General features: G+C 36.7%; 1 protein-coding gene across 5 annotated transcripts in view; it reads left to right on the top strand.

The window, feature by feature from the left end:
* Positions 1-24,753, top strand: part of COL24A1 (collagen type XXIV alpha 1 chain) — a 395,660-nt gene that overhangs the window by 5,322 nt on the left and 365,585 nt on the right. For all 5 annotated transcript variants that reach the window (XR_006383188.1, XM_044238615.1, XM_044238616.1 and 2 more), the window contains one exon: positions 5,898-5,962. Coding sequence is in view for 4 of the 5 variants with exons in the window: in XM_044238615.1 (XP_044094550.1) it covers positions 5,898-5,962 (65 nt within the window). In the remaining variant the exon portion in view is untranslated. The remainder of the gene's footprint in view (positions 1-5,897; positions 5,963-24,753) is intronic.

Genomic DNA, 24,753 nt, shown 5'->3' with positions numbered 1-24,753 from the left:
GTTTTTGGCTTAAATTAAAGGAGTTTTTGGCTTGTAAATGTAGTATAATGGTAATTGTTGAAATTATTGATATATATCACATGTATGGTTTTCAGATTATTTTGCCTTTTCCAAATGGTTTAAATTAAAATAAGCAACTCATACACACAAAAAATTCCCTAGTCATAAGATGTCACAAATCCTTCTTAAAATTGTAACTTGAATCTATGTTGGAACGAGCTTTGGTAGCCCACAAACACAAGACGTGAGAGTCTCCCGGGTGCCCTAAACAAAAAGATACCTGGGATTCTCTTAAAGTAACTTAAACCCTTCAGATAAAGAGAAAGTTGAATAGCTCTAAGAATTATTTAGGGAAGATGCCTGGGATGGATATTAGCTCCTTAAATATTCTGAGTATGGTCTTTGGATATCTATTTCCTGTCTGATCCCCTCTAGGCCTTCACCTCTCACATATCTGGTTATGTTTTGATTGTGGCTTCTGTCATACTGAAAATGTGGCTAGCAGACGAGACACACAGAAATATTTAATAATTTCCTAGAGATCTTCACATATTAATATCATGGGTATGTTTTTGAACTTTTATTGACTGTTACCATATTGTTGATTTCTTTTAGATCTGGTCTGATTTTTTTTTTTAAAGATTTTATTTATTTATTTGACAGAGAGAAATCACAAGTAGGCAGAGAGGCAGGCAGAGAGAGAGAGAGGGAAGCAGGCTCCCTGCTGAGCAGAGAGCCCAATGCGGGACTCGATCCCAGGACCCTGAGATCATGACCTGAGCCGAAGGCAGCGGCTTAACCCACTGAGCCACCCAGGCGCCCCAAGATCTGGTCTGATTTTGTGAAATGTCTGAATCTATGTACTCCTGTTAGATTCTGTTAGTGACATACAGTTCAGACATGCAGAAAAGTGACCAAAAGCAGACATGCTTTGAATATTTGAAAAATAGTCATATTTAATATACCAATTAGACTTTTTGTGAAAGTAAATATGTGAACAAATGAGCAAACTTAGTAGACAATTTTACATTACATAATTAAAAGAGTATTGGCCAGAACTTCAGGAAGACCTTTCCAGATTTGTGGTTATGTCTATTATATATAGTGATTTATGGAACATCTTGCTAAATAATTTGATCTTTGTTTTTTAGTGCTAGTATACTAACAGGATCCTACCATACACACAGATTCTAGGGTTTCATATTTAGAATGCACAATATAAAATTTATAGTATCTTATCCCATGATAGATGAGTCAGCCAAGACTCAGAACATTGAAGTGAATTGCCCAACATCACACGGTAAGTTAGAAATAGAACCAGGTTTAGTCTTTTGACTCTCAGTCTAGTTTTACTTTCTTATTTATCACGCTGTTTTCTCTCCAACCTAATGTAGTTTTTATTTTAACTTATTCAATGACTCCTGCCTGTCTTAGCATTAAATGCATTCCTGGTGCAGCTGATGCCCTTGAGAACTCCGTCTACTGCTAATGTGGAAATGTGACACTTTTTCTTCATTAAGTGAATGCATAGTAAATGTGATGTCATGGGAGGGGAGCAAAACCAAAGAAATAAACAGGCCCAGCCCACCTAGACATTTTCCAGAAAGCTTGGATTCATTAGACATCCATTTCATACAATGATGGAGTTTGGCTCTTTAACTGAGTATGTCAATTAAGCATGATGTCTTCTCTGTGTTCTCACTTCAGAAATGAGAAAAACAGTCACAATGAAAAAAAAAAAAAAGAAGCCTTTCCACTTAGCCTATTGTAGCAATATTTTTAAATGTTCTTCTTTCTCTCTTTGGACAGCCAAATAAAAGTACTCTTATTTATTTTACTTTACTTTTCCCAAGTGTTAAAACAATTAGATCCATACAGGAAAATTGAATTCCTCAGTCATTGGGCGATGTTACTGTTACTCCTTTTAGCAGACGCTCAACTGACTGTTTAATAAATATTTTCAAAATGGAAAGGAGTAACAGTACTCCTTTTCCTAGCTAGGGTCCTGGAATCGAGTTGCACATGGGGCTCCTTGCTCAGTGGGGAGCCTACTCCCTGCCCCCTGGTTGTGTTCTCTCTCTCTCTGACAAATAAATAAATAAGTAAGTATATTTTTTAAAGGGATACCTGGGTGGCTCCCTTGGTTAAAAATGTTTATTAATTGTCAATTTCATGTAAGCAATAGATAAAAGGTGAAGACCTATTGCTTGTTCAGGTATTTACTTACTAATTAATCCTAAAAGGTACAACATATAAGGGATATAATAAAGTTACAATTAAAGCATTAAGAGTACAGAGAGGAGGGAAGGATCCAGGCATTTTTAGAGATGATGGAAACTTCATGGAGCAGATGTTATTCAAATTAGGCTTTGATAATATTTAAGATTCTGACAGGTGGAGATGAGGATGGCCTTTAAGACACTTATAAGCTCTCGGGCGCCTGGGTGGCTCAGTGGGTTAAGCCGCTGCCTTCAGCTCGGGTCATGATCTCGGGGTCCTGGGATCGAGTCCCACATCGGGCTCTCTGCTCAGCAGGGGGCCTGCTTCCCTTCCCCTCTCTCTGCCTACTGTGATCTCTCTCTGTTAATAAAAATAAAATCTAAAAAAAAAAAAAAAAAGACACTTATAAGCTCTCTCCAGGAAATACAGTATAATGTGATATGGCTGTAGCTTCAGGGGAGGGGAGGTAGGTGTAATGGAATCCTTATTGCTATGGATATGGATATCCATATGTTCTTCCTTAGGTGGCTGTTAGTTTGGTACATAATTAGAAAAAGAGGAAAAAGTCTTTTTCCAGTCATCAATCTCTACTTCTCTATTAGTCATCGGTTTCAATACTTAGGTACACTTACATAAGGTATGGCTCAACTGATTTGTCATAATCCCCTAAGATCACCTGGCTAAGGGGTGATGTTTGATGTGTTCAGGTTTTCCTGCCTTACACCAGGAATGGACTTGTTAACATGTCTAGAAAGAACTTTATTTTTTATTTTTCTCCCCTGAGGTCATTGGGGAAAGTCTGTGAGTTGGCTGAATTGCTAAATGAATATTGCTGGTTGCTGTACTCTTGATTAGTTAGCTTCCTTTGAATAGAGGAGTGCCTGTTGGGTTATTTCTAAACTCTGAGTGAGCCAGATTACCTTGGGCAGGTGAGACATGATTCCTTTCACATCCCATTTACTGCTAAAACAGCATAATCTGCTGTACTCTCCTTCAGTGATTGCAATCCTGAGCTATTTTTTAGTCTCACTGATATATATATCCTGCCAGTTATTTGTTGAAAATATAAAGTTGAAAGGAAGAGAGCCTCTTTTTACTCAAACTCTAGATCACTTTGGGATCCATCTTGGAGAACCTTGAGTTATCATTTTAATCTCACACAGAGGGCCTCAACTTGCACAGTAGAATCACCGGGGGGTAGTGTTTAAGAATCCCTGTACCAGAGACAAATTAAAATCAGAATCTCTGCGGGAACGGGTGGAGAGGGGAAATCCAAGTATTAGTAGTGTCTAAGACTCCCCAGGTGATTCCACTGTGCAGTGGAAGGTAAAAACCCGATTCGAAACAGGTAGGCCCTTCATCAACCCTTGAGTGTCATCTGTTCCTGTGGTCCTCATAGCATCAACCCCAGATTCACTGCATCAGCATTGCCTGGGGACTTGCTGTCCATGCAAGTCCTCGAACCTCACCCCAGACCTGGCGAGTCAGAGATTCTCAGGGTGGAGCCCAGCGATCTTTAACGAGTCCTCCAGGTGATTCTGCTGCGCGGTGAAGTTTGAAACCACTGATCTAGAGCAAGAGAAAAAGATAAAAACAAAAACAAACAAAAAACAGCAATCCCCTCCAAGGGTCAAATAATCTTATGTCATGTAATTAGATGTCTGTGATTTGAGCAAAATAATATTTGTGTATTTTAAGTACATTGTAACTATAATTAGTAAATGTTCTAAATTGCTGTTTCTCAGAGTTTGATATGTGCACAATCCTTGTTAGAATCACCTAGTTAAAGACATATACAAACTGAGGATTCACTCCGAATTTATGGATCATAATCTCTGAGGCAAGCCCAGAATCTACATTTTCACAAGCATCTCAGGTGATTCTTTTAGCAAACTAACATTTGAGAACTGTTGTTTTATTATTTTTTTATTTATTTATTTTTTAAAGATTTTATTTATTTATTTGACAGAGAGAGATCGCAAGTAGGCAGAGAGGCAGGCAGAGAAAGAGAGGAGGAAGCAGGCTCCCTGCTGAGCAGAGAGCCGGATGCAGGACTCGATCCCAGTACCCTGAGATCATGACCTGAGCCGAAGGCAGCGGCTTAACCCACTGAGCCACCCAGGCGCCCAGAACTGTTGTTTTAAATGGATGACACCACACATAGGAATCCTTTATATGCTTTATTAACACATATGGGTCAGCTATTCGCTTGCCCAGATCAGTTGCAATTTCTGTAATTGTTCAGTTGGTTAGATTATAGAATTGATAACATTTTTAAGTATTTTAGCAAAACTTTGTCTTATTAAAGTTGTGCTCTGTACTGAGTATGACCATAGAGTATACATTTTTCACCCACTAAAATATGGCTAAGGCTGTTTTAATATAAGTGACAGTTCCATTATACCGAGGAGAAGAGTATAATTACGTATTGTTGACTCATTTTGTAAGATTATATTAACATGCTCCCTATAGTAGTTGAAAAGATAAAAACATATTTATCGTTGGTAATAAACAGGGAATGTACCAATTACTGTCAGCATACCAGGAACTTAATAAAAAGAAAAAATATTTTTCAGAGGGCTTTGTAATCACTCCTTACAGAACTGCATTTTATAGAAATGTCATTTGGGAAGTCCCTGAGTTAGAATAAAAAATAAATAAAAAACAGAATTAGGTGATCAGCTATTGTTTTCAGCAAGCTTAGCATTACTTTTTGAAATTATCTCTATGGTTTTTACTGGAGAGGTAGATATAACCAATTATGAAGGCTACTCAATAAAATCTATCAAAAGTTTGGCTATACTAAAACAAAATCATGAAATATTTGTAGTCAGCTAATCAGTGTGAATGAACATTTTGATATGCAATGATTAAGTGTCATGCTCACAATTATTGCAAATCCAAAATGTTCGACGTTGATATATACAGGCCATTGTTATTTTCAGAACCCAAACATCATGAATCTAGTACAAGTTATATTCAAATGGCTTTGATATGATAATCAAATGGCTTTTCCATATAAACATTCATTTAAAAAAAATCACTGGTTCCACAGTTTATAACCTCTATAGTTAAGTGACTATAAGTTCTGTTACTTTGTGTAAACTTATATTACTTTGTATAAAATTGCATGTATGATGCTTTGATGTAATATATAGTCATCATCATCATCATCATATCATTTATATGAGTCATGTTTGTTGAGTGCTTCCTTTGTGCCAGGTACTGTTTTGTGTGCCTTACATGAAATTTTTCAGTTAATCTTTGAAAAAGTTTATGAGATAGATTGAACAGATGAGGAAACACAGGGGTGATAAAAAATGTTCTCAAGTCATACAGTGACAAAGCTGGAACTTAAATTCAGAGCCCTTGCTTTTAACCATTATGAGTATTAAAATACTGTATAAATTAAAATGATAGCTTATTTCTTGGGATGCCTGAGCAGCTCAGTCTGTTAAGTGCCTGCCTTTGGCTCAGATCATGGGGTGGAGCTGCTTCTCCTTCTGACCTTCCAACTCATGTTCTCTCTCTCTCTTTCTCTCAGATAAATAAATAAAATCTTTTGAAAAATGATAGTTCACTTCTTAATCTTGTACTGGAGTTCATTTGGGATTTTATATGATTTATAGGTTGTAAATATCCACTAAAATTTTCCTTTTTTTTTTTTTTTTTTTTAGGAAACTGCTTCTCCATTTTATTGTGCTATGTGTGGCAGCGGGTGCTGTTCATGCACAAGAACAAGGTAAGAAAGTTACCTTGTTACTTCTTTGCTTATATAAAAATTCTCCTTCCAAACAGCAAAAGTATATGTTTTCAAAATCATCAGAAGCTTAAATTCAACATTAAACAATAAAAACTTCTACCCAGTACAATGAGAGTGTAAGGGTGAAGAAACCAATTTTGGGGGGAATATGACCTTTAAGAAATTACTTACATTTTTAAGCGAACTCTCTATAAAAGGGAAGTTTTGTATAGTGAAAAGGCTTTGCTTGTGACTTCATTTGAAGTGGGAGTTCTTGGGGGTGGCAAACTGTGACTGAGTTACCTTTGCACTTCTTGAAACAACACAAGCATATACTAAATGTTCCATCTAGATTTATGTCATTAAGAAACAAAATGCAATTTGCCTACCAGTGGGTTTGGGATTTTATTTAATTCAAATGGAGAGGTTTAGAGAATAGTTCAGTGTTTTGTTTTTGCCTGCTGGCTAGTTGCTCTAGTAGTATGGTGATACAGCGTTTCAGGAATCTATGTACATTCAGATTAATATAATTATTAAGCAGCATTTTAAAAGGTATCTTCTATTTGCCATATAATGTCCTAGTTGCCAGCAGTGAAAACAAAAACAAGACAATGTCTCTGGCCTCAAAGTGTAAAAACAAGTGCTTTTGTCAAAGGTTAAAAATAAAAAGCCAAAGTCAAAGAGAAAAACCTGGGAACTCTGCTGGATCTACAGAGGGTATCACCATGGCCCTATTTTATTTATTTAATATTATTATTATTATTTTTATTATTTTTACTCCTCCGTCTTACATCAGCAGGGCTGCCAAATTATTCATTCTGACAAAACCATCATTTCAGTTCAGTGACCAGTTCCACAAGCCACTTGTCAATTTGGCCAATCAACTAAACAACAGTAAGAAAGAGAGAAATAAATGAAATATACATAGGTAGAGGGAGGGTGTGCAAAGGAAGGGATGGTGCTCTATCTGACTGACCAAACTGACAAGTAGACAGAGAAGTATTCTGTCAAGTAGCACGTAGGTGAATTAAAAGATATCTTGGAAGGCATTTTCTGTTTTATGGGGAAATGGTTACATTAGGTCACATGTCACGTGTAACTTCATGAAATTTTATTCTTGACCAAGTCATTTCTGCTACTTTATTTTGCTTTGATTAGCCATGAAGAGGAGAGAAACTGTATCTTTTAGTTCACTGTTAGTACACTGTTAGTACACTGTTATTACTTATACCTTCCGAGAACTTAATGTGTGCCAGCCCCATGTGTACAGAATATATATTTACCACTACTTCATCACAGGATTTTTATGATTATGCCCATGATAGAATTGGTGACACCAAGGTTAAGAAGAATAAGTAACTACCCCAGGGGTTACAGGCAAATAAATGGAAGAACCAACATTTGAATGCAGGTATATTGATTGCAAAGTCTACAAATTCTTTAAAATTGAGCCTCTTGGACCACAGAGAAGAGCAAAAAGAAGAGAACCCATCATTATTAATTACATATATATTTTGTGGATTGTCCTTGCCTGGCCCTTTACATCTATTATTCTAGTATTCATAATGAGCCTGCAGGATAGGGATTATAGGTGAAGAAACTGAGGCTCACAGAAGGGGATTTGCTCAGGCTTGTATAGCTGGGACTCGAATCCAGGCCTGCCCATCTCTCACAACAAGCCTCTTCCCACTACACATCTTCTGGCTTCACAGTTGTCATCTGCTGGTGTCATGAGTTTAATAATTTCAAAAGGTAGCATTATCAAGATATTGAAAAACCACGCAAAGAAGGATATAAGGAAAACTGAGTATTTTTGAATGGATTTTTTTTAAAAATTCAGAACTAATGAAGGAAATAATATCTTTCAGCCTTAAGATTTCATTTATAGAATACAAAATATGCTCCTTTATTTCAGAGTGAACATCACAATCTTTAGTTTTCCTGTAACCGTAACATTTTCCTGTGAGTTCTTAACAAAAAGAAAAATCTTTTTAAAAGCTCTTTGATTTCCAGGACGCCTGAGTGGCTCAGTCATTGGGCGTCTGCCTTCGGCTCAGGTCATTATTCCGGGGTCCTGGAATCAAGTCTCACCTGGAGCTCACTGCTCAGTGGGGAGTCTGCTTCTCCCTCTCCCTCTGCCCCTCTCCAGACTCATGTGCACGAGCTCTCGCTCTCTCAGATTTATCTGAATTTTGCATTTGTTTTACAACCAAGTATAACCTATTGAATACATGATTCTGTTTCAAGGAAAAATTTATTTAGGGCTGACTTTTCTGAGGATTTGACTGAGATAGATCCCTTTTCCTATCTGACAAAGCCTGCTTTCCTTATTGCTCAGTCTGGGTGGGTGAGCTGCCTCCAGAGACGGACCGAGCTGCACTACCTCTTCAGGCTAACGTACACCATGCCACCTGTGTAGCGAATCCTCAACATGCACAACATTCTCAGGTTCATGGTCCCTGCGTGTGAAAGCCACGTATATAGCAATCGCTGTGTATAGAGTGCTATTTCCAAAAAGAGTATTTCCTGTGGACTTGAATCCAAAATGTGTTTATTGTTAACAGAGAATCAGCTCATTCTAGCTGCAGTTACTCTAAGGATTTTCTGCCAAAACCCCTTATGGACACTTAACCCAAATCTTTACACATAGGTTAAAGCTTCATTTCTCATTTTATGCATAAGTTTGCTTTTATCTATTTATCCATAATAGATTTGTTATTCACAGTAGGATACTTTAAAATCACACTTACCCAGTATGACAGTGGTGCTAAATAAAGCACAGCTGTTCTAGAGCCCAAAGCCAGGTGCCAGTGCTTACTAGCTGTGTGATCTGGGGCAAGATACGCTGAGCTTCATTTTCAGCAACTCTAAAGTGAAGATAACAATAGTTCTTACTACATAGGGTTGTTGTGTGGGTAAACTGAGGTAATACATGTCAAGTGTTTAGTGCTTCCCTGTTATATGATGAAGACACAATAATTTCTTTAAAAAGAACACTCGGGATCCTTCTCTTTTCCCATGTACTCATAATGTTGAAAAACTGAAATAGTTGAATTTAAGCAACTTCCTTTAGTTCCTTAACTGTGTGAGCTGGAAGCAAGTCAGCTTGTATTCGAGTATTGATTCTAGCACTGTTGGCTGAGGCTGTATAGAACAGTAGAGAGTAGATACTGGACAATTTATCTGGTTCATTTAGTCAATTTGGGTAAATGGGCAAAGTAAAGTATATTAAGGCTTATACGGTTTTTCTTATTTACAGCTTTGGGATTTTATTTACTTATTTATTTAAAAAAGATTTTATTTACTTATCTGAGAGAGAGTGAGAGAGAGAACAAGAGGGGGAGAGTCAGAGGAAGAAGCAGACTCCCTGCTGAGTGGAGGGCCTGATACAAGGCTCCTTCCCAGGACTCCAGGATCATGACCTGAGCTGAAGGCAGATGCTCACCCGGCTGAGCCACCCAGGCACCCCTTTGTGATTTTATTTTAAACAATGATTTAATTTTTTCATTTCTACAAACTAGAAAGAATATAGCTTGGATATTTGGCTGACTCAGATATATGAAAATTTTAAACAGTGAGAATTTATTAAATTAAGTGCTATATTATATTAGTTATTTAATGAGTTAGCATTCTAATTTATTATGCTCTGTTAAGTGGATATTACTCTTTACCTTTTGTCTAAAAGTTGATAACTTTTAATTCTTTTAAACTGCTACTTACTAAGAAATGTAATGTAATTAAGAAATGTAAGAATCCTTACATTTTTGAGGGCACACACAGTATTTCTATTGTTCCTCCAATTTATGATAGAATATTGTTGAATATTGACAGCTACAATGTTTTCTTTGGCTCTCTTGTAAAAAGAAGTGCTTACAAAACTTGTAAAACAAGTATAATCATTAGCTCCCCCATCTCTATTTCTTTAGGTATATAGTACATTTCACCATAGAGTTAATTATCTAGTCACTGGATTTAAAGTCAAATACTAGGGTATGAGTCATAATTTTATCATCTACTGAGACTCAGTTTCTCCTTTTTCTCCCCCCTTTCCTATTCTTTCTACCTCTTCCTACTTTCTATCTCTCTTTCCATTTTCCTCTCTTCTTCCCTCTTGCCCTCTTTCTTTTCTTCTAACTAATGAGGATAGAATCGATGGTGCTTATTATACAAGTTTCACATGAAAGACAATCAAGGTGGGAGTGTCTGTGCCTACACCTCAGCATCAGCCCTGTAGCCTTCAAAGACTGATTTTATTAGCAAATGGAGTATGATCTGTTTGTCTTCAGTGCATAGCAAAACAACAACAAACAAAAATTACACAGAAAGCTTACAGAGAGAGGAGGTAACCCTCAAACTGAGTCTTACAAGATGAGTAAATTCGGCATGAAGGGGTATACATAGCAGGGCTCTGAAAGAATGGGATTTTTTTTTAATAGATACATTTTGAGATGGCAAGAAATTTAAGAAAAGTGGAAGAAAAAAGATGAGAGTGGAGAATGCCATGGAGTGAGTAGGTACAGTGAAGGAAAAATGTGTAAGAGCTAGTGTAAACTAGGGGGCAGTCAGCAAGACCAAGCTTGCTTCTTACACAACTGAGAGTTTGAGGGTCTCTAAGACAACCTTCAGTCTCAACGATGTGTTAGAAGGATTTATGGAACCCAGTGAAATCTGTTATACTCACAGTTATAGTTTATTACAGCAAAAGAATATGGATTAAAATCAACCTACAGAAGAGACACATGGGTTAGGGTCTAGGAAAGTCCCATATACAGAACTTGCGGTTGTCCTCTCCAGTGGAGTCTGTGCCAACTCTCCCAGCAACGATGTGTGATGGTGTGGCACAGAATATTGCCAACCAGTGAAACCTAGGCCTGTGCAGAGTCTTCAGCAGGGCTCCGCCATATAGACAGGATGGACTGCCCATGTGGCTGACCTCCGTCTCCAGTCCTTCTTGAGGTTGAACAGTTACCACAGGACCAAAGCCCATAAATCACATTGTTGGACTACCTGGTGTTGTCCACAACCCTCGGATAAACAAAGATATTTTTATCAGGCAAGATACTCAAGGGCCTAGAGAGTGCCTCCTAGGAGGTGAGGACAAATGTATGACTGCTCTTTGGACAGGGTTTAATTTTTCACTACACAAGTAGCATGAGGACTTTGGGTGCCATAGTGGAAAGGGTGGAAAAGAAGGGCTGCGGAAAGTGAGATCAAGATGGGGGCTTCCGATGATTCACTTGCATAATTTGACAGTTTGCAATAAGGCCACCATACCACTCACAATTACAAGGATAATCTTAAATATGCACATCTGCTCAATCTCATCAGCTGTGTCGTGGACGTACACAGTTCCATGGAATATCTTAACATAAAAATTACTTTAAAATGAAGTCATAATCCTTTAAAGAAAGAGTAAGGGGATGGAAAATGGTAAAAAGATTTTTTTTAAACGGGATACCCATAAGGCTGAAAGAACATGGCTATTTCATTCCTTTTTGATGGTTCTCTTTTATTTCTGGTATATTCTTTGGCTGAGAGTACCCCTTTTTTCCTACATTCTAAATCTTCCTGTTCTGATCTTTTGGGTTTGATCACCTTTGATGTTTAGCATAAATTAAAAAGGGGGAAAGCTCATTAGGAAGGCATGAGATATGAGACTGGGAATGCAGGCAGGAGTTAGATCACTAAGGGCCTGAGGGCTGAAATAAGAAGTTTCAATTTTGCACTGAAAGCTTTGAGAACCACTGATGTATTATAGGAAGCGGTGTCATGAACTAAAGGTTCATTTTGTTCTATACAGGAAAGAAAGGTTTCTCTGGCAGCAGTGTGGATGACAGATTGGATGAGGGTGTCTTAAAAGAGGCAGAGAAATCTATTAGGAGACTAAGATAATAATCTAAGGATAAAGGGAGCTTAACTAAGGTTTGTGTGAGACTTGGTGACTGAATAGCTATGGAGAATGGGTGGAAAGGAAGTATTAAATGTGATTATCAGATTTTTGGGTTAGATGGCTGGATTGATTAATTAATTCATTCAAGCAATACTTTGGACCTACTTTGTATTAGCCGTTATTGTAAATGTTGGAATATAACAGTAAAACATGATGAAGTGCTACCCTCATGGACTTACATTTCAACTGGGGGGCAAGGCAATAGGCAAGTGTGTGTGTATACACACACACATACACACACACACACGCACACATATATAACTTGATATGTATGATATAAAATATATTTATACATAACTCCACCTACATTTTCTGCGCTGTGAGGAAAAAAAATAAAGTATAGTAAGATGTTGGAGAGTCACTGGAGCAAGGAGGAGGACGATTTTATATTTTAGGTATTGTTGTCAGGGAAGGCCTCTCTGAAAAGGTCACATCTGAGCCTAGATCTGAATGAACTAAAGGTTTAGAGCATTCTAAGCAGAAAGAACAATAAATGTAAGTGCCACGAATTCAAAATGAGTTTAGAGGTTTTGAGGAATAAAGAAAGACCAGTGTGGCTGGTGCAGAGTAAGGTGGGATGAAATGAAAAGAGATGAGATAAGAGAGGTAAGACGGGAGCTGATGACATAGATTCAGACACCATAAAAAAGTTTGGATTGCATTTTTCTGTAACAGGAATCCATGGGAGGATTTTGTTCAGGACATTGGCATGATATAATTGACACTATAAAAATATTACTCTGGCTGGTGGTTTGGTAGTGGGGTTCTTCACTAAGAGAGGCATTAAAGTAAGAGGAACAAATGTGTGGGAAAATATATTGAGTGAGAAGTGCTTGCAGGACATCTAATCTCTACTGCATAAATTCAGTAGGCAATTGGATATGCAAGTCCTGAAGAGAGGTTTGTGAGTCAGCATATGTGGTTATTGAAATCATGTTTTGGGTGAAGTCATTAGGCTTGGTGTTTACAGTAAAAAGTGCAAAGCCCGGTTGCCTTGGTGACATGGTGATTTATTCTCTGTTTAAGAAGCAAATGGGTAAAAGAGATAAAATCAGTTCTGCTGTTAGGTGATATATGCATTCCTAAAAAGTTGCCATGCTGAGAGATTGAGTCTGCCTACTTTCAGATTCTGCCTCTACACTTCCTCCTTGGGTGAACTGGGGAACATTGTCGGTGACTTAGTTTTTATGACTGTCAGATAGAGTGAGCTGTAGTATTTAACTCATAGGGTTATTGTGAGCATTATGTGGGTTAATAAAGTTGTGAGAATAGTGCTTGGTACATAGAATTAATGAATGCTGCTATTATTTTTAATTCTTTTAAAAAATACAGAGGACAGGTGAAATAGATAAGACTGAGAAAGACAAATATACCGTATGATTTCACTCACATGTGAATCTGAAAAACAAAACAAATGAATAAACAATCAAAAAGAAGAATCAGAGTTATAAATACAGAGAACAAATTGATGGTTGCCAGAGGGAAGGAGGGTGGGAAGATGGGCAAAATGGATGAAAGGGAGAGGGAGGTATAGGTTTCCAGTTATGGAATGAAGTCATGGGGATGAAAGGTACAGCACAGGGGACATAGTCAGTGGTATTGTAATAGCATCCTATGGAGACAGATGCGAGCTACACTTATGGTGAGCATAGCATAACACACAGATTTCTTGAATAACTGGGTTGTACACTTGAAATTCATGTAACATTGTATGCCAAATATACTAAAAAAATTATAGAAAAAAATTTCTAAAGGAAAAAAATTTCTTAATGAAAAAGACTTCAAAGCCTTCAAGTACCTAGTTGATAATCGTATTCTTTAAATAGTAACTGATTTCTGAAGTGACACAAGCTAGATCGATTTTGTGGTTAGGGTCCCTCATGAAACGAGTAACTTACTATAGACAACTTAGTTTTTTCTTGCTGTATTCGTTGGTACCAATTGATGTAAGAAAAGATATAAGTGTTCAAGGCTGACAACCAAGAAAGAATTCTTAAGACATCTTTGATGCAAAAAGGTGGTTTTATGAATGCGTGGGGACAGGACTCGTGGGCAGAAAGAGCTGCCCTGGAGTCATAAGGAATGGCCCACTATATACTTTCAAGTTGGGAGGGGGTTAGAGAGAGCATAAATCTGTAAGAAATTTTGGGAGCAAGGTTTCCAGGACCTTGAGGCTAGCTATTGTTGGAAAAAAAGTAAATTTATTACCATCTAATAATACCTTAGTCATGAGACCTTTCAGATGTATATCAGTGGGCCATATGCTTGGGCGATCGTCAACACATATCTTGAGGGGTTTAGAGATAAAGGAAATTTCTAAAGGAATTTTTATATGTTAAAGTAGACTTACAGGATCCTGGGGATTGGGCTAAGGTTGCCTTTTAGCCTTAGCAAAGTATTAACATTGGGGCAGTTGAGTCCCTAGAGAAAAGTCACTCTGCCTGTTTCAAGGACTTGTCGATGGGCTGTAGGTAGTAAGGAAATTTAACAATTTCTCCTCTGCCTTTGTTTCCCACATCACCAATTATCTAAATTTAACCTCTAAATTGCAGTTTGGTGATACCCAGTGTCAGACCTAAATTAACAATAAAGAGTGTGTCCTCTGATAGAAGACTTTCTTTCTTCTGTTCTTCCCACTCCCTCTCATCTGTGCCTTTTATTCTTTAGAGTTCACTGTTCTATCAATATCTGCTCAAAGCATTTGCTAAACATACTCACACTAAGATTTGAACATGTGGCCAGCTGGGCTGGCTATAGAAGATCTCCTAGATTAGGGTGGAGTTAGAGAAGGTGAGGCTATATCAAAAAGCCATTTGAGAAGGAACACTGGTAATGTTGAAAAAGCCTTTGGGTTTTGAAATTTGGAAGGCATGGATGGCCTTTCTCTTCTCCCTCAGCATCCTTCTATAAATTGTTGGGCCATGAAATTATAAGTAACTAAAAGCAACTGGCACAGCATAAACAGAAAGGTACAGTAAGGAAAATATAGGGGAAAGCAGGAAAATGAAAATGCACACATTAAAAAAAACACCTCTATGAAGGAAGATCATAAAACAGAAATATAACAACTCAAGAGAAGGAAGATGCGGCAAGATGTTAAAAGGATATGAATTGCAAGCTTGTAGAACTCAGAAAAGATATCATAGGAAAAACCCTTTTTATAAATCAAGATGAGATTGGAAGGAGCACAAAGAGAGATTAGACATTATAGAAAACATGGTAAAATTAGAAATGAGAAAATCAAACAGAACTGAAGATAACATATTTTAAGTGATTGCAGAGAAATGATAGACATAGAGGATAGCAGTGGAGAGTAAACGTGCTTATGATAGGAATTTTTGAAGAAGAAAACCAAAAGTATAAAATAGAACAAATATTCAAGGATATAATTCTTGAAAACTTTGCTTAGTAACTTGGATCTGTACAACAAATGGATATCCTATATGCCTGGAAACATTTACCCACAATGGTCAATATAAAGACAAATACTTTTTTTTTTTTTTTTAAGATTTTATTTGTTTGTTTGACAGAAAGAGATCACAAGTAGCAGAGCAGCAGGCAGAGAGAGAGGGGGAAGCAGGATCCCTGCTGAGCAGAGAGCCCAATGCAGGGCTCGATCCCAGCACCCTGAGATCATGACCTGGGCTGAAGACAGAGGCTTAACCCACTGAGCCACCCAGGCACCCCATAAAGACATATTCTAATAAAATCTGCACTTCACTTCAAAGATAAAGGACATTTCTTAGGGGCATGTTGGGAAAAAAAAAATTGAGTCACTTAGAGGGAGAACTAAAATTGGCTGTCTTCAGATTTTTCTATCCTAACATTCCACACCTATACATAGTAGAATTGTATCTATAAGATATTCAAGGAAAGGAAGTAACAGCAAAGAATTTTATATCCATTGAAATTTAAGATACAAGGCTACCAATAAACAATTCCAAAAAGTCAAACATCCAGGAAATTTTTCTATGAATGCTTCTTAAGGAGACTAATAGAGGTCAAACTTCATCAAAAAAGAAATAACTGAGAAAATGACTGCAAAAGACTGCCTCTACTTACCAGAAGAAAATGTGGGAGCAGAACCGCATATAAGAACTACATATGAATTAATGTAGGAACAATACAATCATTGACAAAGGGAGGGGAAGAAGGAAAAAAGACAGGAAGTGCATTAAGTTTGCTGATTGGCTTATATGTTGAAGCTGGGAATTAATATTATCCAAAGGTGATAAAGCAAATAAAAATACTACCAGGATATTTAATAATAAAAAGGCAAATGCTAAGAAAGCTAATTCTATTGGCTAGTATTAGATGGTAAGGGAAAAGGGAGAAGAGAGAAAAAGAAAAAAGAAACAGTATTCATAGGAAAGAAATAATAGATATGTCTAAATGAAGACGACTAGGGACATTGTGTACATTTATAATTTTAAAGGTAACAGAATAAAAATATAAATCTTTCTAAAAGGTAATTCTAAAGCCTTCTCCCATAGATTTTGATCTGCAATATTTTCATTTTTGCTGCTTTCTAAAAACCATGTAATTTTTATTTGTGTTTTCCATTGACCCAAATTATTTAGGAGAAAACCTTTACATTTTCCAGTTAAAACGTTTTGTTTGTTTTCGATCTTGTTATTAAAATCTAACTTATTAGCATTGTGATTAGAGAATGGTGTCTAATTTGTACTTTATGTTTTAAAAACTTAACCTAATAACTTCTATTTAAATTAGGGAATAGAAAATAATGAATCAGTATTATAGTCTGAAAAAGACAGTACAATAAGAGAAAAAACATAGATCAGTCTTAACTTATAAATATTGATGTGATTGTTTTACATATGTTATCCTTCAAGAACCCAGAAAGACATCAAAAGAATAATATATAGGGACTGGAAGAGATTATGCTGAGTGAAATAAGTCAAGCAGAGAGAGTCGATTATCATATGGTTTCACTTATTTGGGGAGATGGAGAGGAGAAGGGAGTTGGGAGAAATTGGAAGGGGAGGTGAACCATGAGAGACTATGGACTCTGAAAAACAATCTGAGGGTTTTGAAGGGGTGGGGGGTGGGAGGTTGGGGGAACCAGGTGGTGGGTATTAGAGAGGGCACGGATTGCATGGAGCACTGGGTGTGGTGCAAAAATAATGAATACTGTTACGCTGAAAAGAAATTTGAAAAAAAAAAGAATAATATGTAACCATTAAGTAGATTTTATTTGAGGAATGCAAGGATGGTTCAATAATAAGACACTTACTGAAGAGCAAATTTTTAAAGACCTTTTTTAACTTAGCTATTTGTTATAAAAACTCAAATAAAATAGAATTAAAGGAAAATATATACGAAATATTTAAACACACACATATATAAAATGAAATTTAAAAATAATACTCTTTCCAGTAATATCTGTTAATAGTGTGAGAAATTTGTGGCACGAGAGAGCAGGGGTTATTGTTAAATGCAAGGATAAGTTTTTGTTAGGCAAGGAGCAACCTTTGTTATCATACCACATAAATGTGCACTTCCTTTGTGTAAAGATAACCTATCTGGAATCTTACAATGATAATTTTCATGCAATATGTGATTATATGCACAGTAAGCATTGTGATTTTCATAGGAGCAGTGTTTCTAACATAGTTTACTTCTCAGATTGAGATATGCACACTCCCAGAGGCAGATATTATTGAGCAAGAGTACCCAAAGTTAGAGACTAAGCAGATATATGTTTCAGGGGTATAAATTTTCAGCGAAGACTGGGAATGGGATAGTTAACTAATTTAGCTGGTAATTTATATTTTATATTAAACATAGCCATATTATAGAGTAAAATTAAAGTTTTTCTTAAATTATAATTATAAAATATGAGAAGTCAAGATAGTTTTTGTGTTTTTATGGGGACTTTTTAAAATACTCCCCCCAAATCTTTGGAGACATGTAATTCTAAACCACTGTTAGTAATGTTTTGGTGGAAAAGATTGAGAGATGCTGTCATACTGTGTCTTAGATATAAACATTTATAACATTTAAACCTATTATAAAACCACAACTACTTTATAAATAAAATCGGTGGCTCAGTGGGTTAAGCCTCTACCTTCTGCTCAGGTCATGATCTCAGGGTCCTGGGATTGAGCCCCGCATTGCTCTCCGCTCAGCAGGGAGCCTGCTTCCCACCTCTTTCTGCCCACCTGTCTGCCTACTTGTGATCTCTCTCTCTCTCTCTGTGTCAAATAAATAAATAAAGTCTAAAAAACTAGATTATGCATGAGTTATATTTGTCATTATGCTTGCTATTTATAATAAACATGAATTATCAATTATCTATTGATTTCTTATAAAAGAAAAACTAAGGTGTTTCACAATTTTCTTGGTTAATGTTCAAAACTTTATTTTTTTTTTTTTTGCCTATCACAGTTATGAATTAATATTCTTTGACATTTCCTGTTGGAGATGGTTATATATGTTCAAAGATACAGGTGGGAGGTGTATAACCCCCCAAATCATAGCGATCATATGGCTGACTAAACTCTTCTTTATCTCTAAGAAATGATTCATCATTCTTTACAAATTATATTTAATTTTATAAGACTTTAGAGATAAATGTGGCATCTGATAAAATCCTGGTGGGGAAAATTCATTAATTTAGAAATTGTAGAACTATTTGCATGGCAAGAATAGTAGATATTCAATAATGAATCAGACACAGAATCTGTCTTCCAAGTTTATAATTGGATAAGGGAGATAAGCAGTATGCTATTAGTAACATTGCAATAAAAATAAACTTGGAAAGACAATAATCATATAAAATTTATATTACATAAAATCTATATTATATAACAAATATTGAAAAAGAGTCTAAAAATTGTTTGGATAAAAATTATTGTGAGGCCTGAGAAAATAATGGAAGCAAAAGAAACATGTTTCTAGAAAGAAGCAGTATGTGATCATCAATAGGAATTAAAGTTCTCCTGTCTAGGGGATATCAAGATGACTGTATAGTCTTTTTTAAAAAAAATTAATTTTATTTTTTCAGTGTTTCAAGATTCATTGTTTATGCACCATATGCAGTGCTCCATGCAATATGTGCCCTCCTTAATACCCATCACCCTCACCCATCCCCGCACCCCATTCCCTTCCAAAACCCTAAGTTTGTTTCTCAGAATCCACAGTCTCTCATGCTTTGTTTCCCCCTCCAATTTCTCCCAACTCACTTTTCTTTTCCTTCTTCTAATGTCCTCCATGTTATTCCTCATGCTCCAAAATAAGTGAAACCATATAATTGACTCTCTCCGCTTGACTTATTTCACTCAGCATAATCTCTTCCAGTCCTGTCCATGTTGATACAAAAGTTGGGTATTCATCCTTTCTGAAGGAAGTGTAATATTCCATGTATATATGGCCATATCTTCTTTATCCATTTATCTGTTGAAGGGCATCTTAGTTCTTTCCACAGTTTAACAACTGTGGTTATTGCTGCTATGAACACTGGGGCACATATGGCTCTTCTTTTCACTACATCTGTATCTTTGGGGTAAATACCCAGTAGTACAATTGCAGGGTCATAGGGAAGCTCTATTTTTTAATTTCTTGAGGAATCTCCACACTGTTCTCCAAAGTGGCTGTACCATCTTGCATTCCCACCAACAGTGTAAGAGCGTTCCCCTTTCTCTACATCCTCTCCAACACTTGTTTCCTGTCTTGTTAATTTTGGCCATTCTAACTGGTATAAGGTGGTATCTCAAAGTGGCTTTGATTTGAATCTCCCTTATGGCTAATGATAGTGAACATTTTTTCACGTGTCCGTTAGCCATTTGTATGTCTTCTTTGGAGAAGTGTCTGTTCATGTCTTCTGTCCATTTCTTTTTATGAGATTATCTGTTTTTTGAGTGTTGAGTTTGAGGAGTTCTTTATAGATCTTGGATATCAGCCCTTTGTAGTGTCATTTGCGAATATCTTCTCCTATTCCGTAAGTTGCCTCTTTGCTTTGTTGACTGTTTCCTTTGCTGTGCAGAAACTTTTTATCTTGATGAAGTCCCAAAAGTTCATTTTCACTTTTGTTTCCTTTGCTTTTGGAGACATGTCTTGAAAGAAGTTGCTGTGGCCGATGTTGAAGGGGTTACTCCAAGTTCTCTAGGATTTTGATAGATTCCTGCCTCACGTTGAGGTCTTTTATCCATTTCAAGTTTATCTTTGTGTATGGTATAAGAGAATGGTTGAGTTTCATTCTTCTATACATAGCTGTCCAGTTTTCCCAGCACCACTTATTGAAGAGACTCTCTTTTTTCCACTAGGTATTTTTTCCTGCTTTGTTGAAGATTATTTGACCATAGAGTTATGGGTCCATATCTGGACTCTCTACTCTGTTCCACTGGACTATGTGTCTGTTTTTGTGCCAGTACCATGCTGTCTTAGAGATCACAGCTTTGTAGTAAACCTTGAAATCAGGCAACTTGATTCCCCTAGTTTTGTTTTTCTTTTTCAACATTTCCTTAGCAATTTGGGGTTTTTTATAGTTCTATACAATTTTTAAGATTGTTTGTTCCAGCTCTTTGAAAAATGCTGGTGGAATTTTGATTGGGATGGTACTGAAAGTATAGATTTCTCTGGACAGTATAGGCATTTTAACAATGTTTCTTCTTCTGGTTCATGAGCATGGAAAGCTTTTCCATCTTTTTGTGTCTTCTTCAATTTCTTTCATGAGCGTTCTGTAGTTCTTTGAGTAGAGATCCTTCATCTCTTTGGTTAGGTTTATTCCCAGGTATCTTACGGTTCTTGGTGCTATAGTAAATGGAATTGATTCTCTAGTTTCCCTCTTTTTATATTTTCATTGTTAGTGTGTAAGAAAGCAACTGATTTCTGTGCATTGATTTCGTATCCTGCCACATTACTGAATTGCTGTATGAATTCTAGTAGTTTGGGGGTAGAATCTTTTGGGTTTTCCATATAAAATATCCTGTCATCTGTGAAAAGAAAGAGTTTGATTTCTTCTTTGCCAATTTGAATACATTTTATTTCTTTTTATTTTCTGATTGCTGTTGCTAGGTCTTCTAGTACTATGTTGAACAACAGTGGCAAGAGTGAACATTCTTGTCATGTTCCTGATCTCAGAGGGAAGGCTGTCAGCTTTTCCCTATTCAGGATATTTGCTGTGAATTTTTCATAAACAAATTTTATGAAGTTGAGGAATTTTCCCTCTATCCCTATTCTTTGAAGAGTTTTAATCAGAAACAGATGCTGTATTTTGTCAAATGCTTTTTCTGCATCAATTGAGAGGATCACGTGGCTCTTCTCTCTTCTCTTACTGATCTGTCCTATCACATTGATTGACTTGCGAATGTTGAACCACCCCTGCATCCCAGGGATAAATCCCACCTAGTTATGGTGGATAATCTTTTTAATGTACTGCTGGGTCCTATTAGCTAGGATCTTATTGAGAATCTTGGCATCCATCTTCATCAGCGATATTGGTCTGAAATTCTCCTTTTTTTTTTTTTTTAAGATTTTATTTTAATTTGACAGGTAGAGATCACAAGTAGACAGAGAGGCAGGCAGACAGAGAGAGAGGAGGAAGCAGACTTCCTGCTGAACAGAGAGCCCGATGTGGGGCTTGATCCCAGGACCCTGGGATCATGACTCAAGCCAAAGGCAGAGGCTTTAACACACTGAGCCACCCAGGTGTCCCTGAAATTATCCTTTTTGATGGGGTCTTTGCCTGGTTGGGGATCAGAGTAATGCTGGCTTCATAAAAGATTCCGGAAGTTTTCCTTCTGTTTCTATTTTTTGAAACAGCTTCAGAAGAATAGGTATTATTTCTTCTTTGAATGTTTGGTAGAATTCCCCAGGGAATCCATTAACTCCTGGACTCTTGTTTTTTGGGAGGTTTTTGATCAATGCTTCAATCTCATTACTAGGTATTTGTCTACTCAGGTTGTCAATTTCTTCCTGTTTCAGTCTTGGAAGTTTATAGGTTTCCAGGAATGCATCCGTTTCTTCTAGATTGCTTAAATTACTGGCATATAACTGTTGATAATAATTTCTGATAATTATTTCCATTTCCTTGGGGTTTTTCGTGATCTCTCCCCTTTCATTCATAATTTTATTAATTTTTATTAATTCATCTCTCTTTCCTTTTGGATTAGTTTGGCTAGTACTTTATCTATCTTATTGATTCTTTCAAAGAACCAGCTTCTAATTTTGTTGATGTGTTCTACTGTATCTCTACTTTCCAACTCATTGATCTCTGCTCTAATCTTGATTCTTTCCCTTCTTGTGTGTGGGGTTCACTTAATTTGCTGTTGATTTTCCAATTCTTTAAGATATAAAGAGAGTTGGTATATTCGGGATTTTTCAGATTTTTTGAGTGAGGCTTGGATGGCTATGTATTTCCCCCTTTGGACCAATGTGTCTTCATTCTCAATGGTTTCTATGAATAGTTTAAGTTCTTTTTTGATTTCCAAGTTGATCCAAACATTCTTGAATAGGATGGTCTTTAGCTTCCAGGTGTTTGCATTCCTTCCAAACTTTTTCTTGTGGTTAAGTTCCAGTTTCAAAGCATTGTGGTTTAAGAATATGCAAGGAATAATCTCAGTCTTTTGGTATCGGTTGAGCCCTGATTTGTAACCCAATATGTGGTCTGTTCTGGAGAAAGTTCTATGTGTGCTTGAGAAGAATGAATATTCTGTTGTTTTAGGGTGGAATGTTCTGTATAAATCTATAAGGTCCATTTGGTCCAATGTGTAGTTCAAATCTCTTTTTCTTTATTGATTTTCTGCTTGGATGATCTGTCTATTACTGAGAGTGACTTGTTGAGATTCCCTACAATTAATGTATTCATATCAATATGACTCTTTATTTTGATTAACAGTTGGCTTATGTAGTTGGCTGCTCCCATATGGCATAAATATTTACAACTGTTAGATCTTCTTGGTGGACAGACCCTTTAAGAATGATGTAGTATCCTTTTGTATTTCTGACTATAGTCTTTAGCATAAAACTAATTTATCTGATATGAGAATTACTACCCCAGCTTTCTTTTGAGGCCCATTGACACGAAAGGTAGTTCTCCATCCCTTCACTTTCAGTCTGGATGTATCTTTAGGTTCCAAATGTGTCTCTTATAGATAGCATATGGACGGGTCCTGTCCAGTCTGCAATGCTGTGCCATTTTATGGGAGCATTTTATGGGAGCATTTAGGCCATTCACGTTGGGAGTGATTATTGAAAGATAAGTTTTTATTGACATCATCTTGCCTGTGAAGTCCTTTGTTTTTATAGATTGTCTCTAAATTTCTGTTCTGTGTCACTCTTGGGTTCTTTCTTCTTTTATAGAATCCCCCTTAATATTTCTTGTAGTGTTGGCTTGGTAGACACACACCCTTTTAAACCTTGCCGGTCTTAGAAGCTCTTTATCTCACCATCCATTTTGAATGTCAGGCTTGCTGGATAAAGTATTCTTGGCTGCATGTTCTTCTCATTTAGTGCCCGGAATATGTCTTGCCAGCCCTTTCTGGCTTGCCAGGTTTCTTTGGACAGGTCTGACCTTATTCTGATGGTCCTGCTCTGTATGTAAGGAATCTCTTCCCCCAGCTGTCCTCAGGAACTCTTGTCTGAAATTATGATTTGTGATTTTCACAATTAAGTGTCTGGATGTCTTTTTAGATTTGTTGATCTTGTGGTGTATCCTTTCTGCCTCTAGGACACAAACACTTGTTCCATTCCCCAGATTAAGGAAATTTTCATCCAGAATTTGTTCAACTAAATCTTCTAGTCTTCTCTCTTTCTCCACCCCTCTGGGATCCCAGTAATTCTGACATTGGAATGTTTCATGGCGTCATTCATTTCCCTAATTCTGTTTTCATGGCTTCAAAGCTGTTTGTTTCAGGCCTCCTCCTATCCTTCTTTTTTATCATTTTGTCTTCTAGATCACTAGTTCTATCTTCTGCCTTGGTTACCCTAGCTATTAGAGTATTTAGATTAGATTGGATCTCATTGATAGCATTTTAAACTTCTGCCAGATTGGCTCACTTCTGCCCTTAGAGATTCTGTGTTGTCACTAATGCTCTTCTCCAACCTAGCCGTTGCCTAGATAATTGTTACCCTGAATTCCCTTTCTGACATACTGTTTATGTCCATATTCAATAGTTCTGTGGCAGAGGGCACAGTCTCTGAATTTTTCCTCTGTTGGGTGTTCCTCCTCTTAGTCATTTTGTGGAGAGGTGGTTGAAGGGATGTATAACTGAATGTATCAACCACGATCCAGACAAGATGCACTCATTCTGGAGGCCAGAAGTCCAAGATTGGGTGCTAGCATGGTCTGTTTCTGGTGAGAGCCTCTTACAGTTTGCAGAATGCCAACTTCTTGCTATGCCCTCCCATGGTAGAATCCAAGGTGACTGAATATTCTATGTGTAGCAAACTTACGGTATTAGGCATAGGGAAAACTTTTATGTGACTTGTAAATTCCCAAAAGACTGTAAGGGAATGTAGCCTGAAAAAATATAGTTTAAAAGATTATGTGAGCTTAATTTATAAAATGATTTCCAAGTTATAAAATTTTTTTGTTTGTATAAATTTGTTTCTATTTAACAGAGAAGTCATTCAGTTTTAAGTTCCAAGTTAAATAATATTCATTGGAGTAACAAATAAGATTCCTAACTGATTAGGAAAAATGAGAGAACATTTATTAAATTTGGGGTTTGTGTGTGTGCATGTGCACACACACACACATACACACCCTTGGCTGCATGTGTATGTATAAGTGTGTCAAATTACTGAGTATAACATTTTACTCTTCCTATCCATATCTTATTACCTGGAAATTGATAGAGCATGCTTATTTTAGGGGTTA

Source organism: Neovison vison, chromosome 2, assembly GCF_020171115.1.
Source record: "Neovison vison isolate M4711 chromosome 2, ASM_NN_V1, whole genome shotgun sequence".
Lineage (NCBI taxonomy): Eukaryota > Metazoa > Chordata > Mammalia > Carnivora > Mustelidae > Neogale > Neogale vison.
Note: the sequence above shows the minus strand (reverse complement) of the source record. Positions and strands in the feature narration are given on the sequence as shown.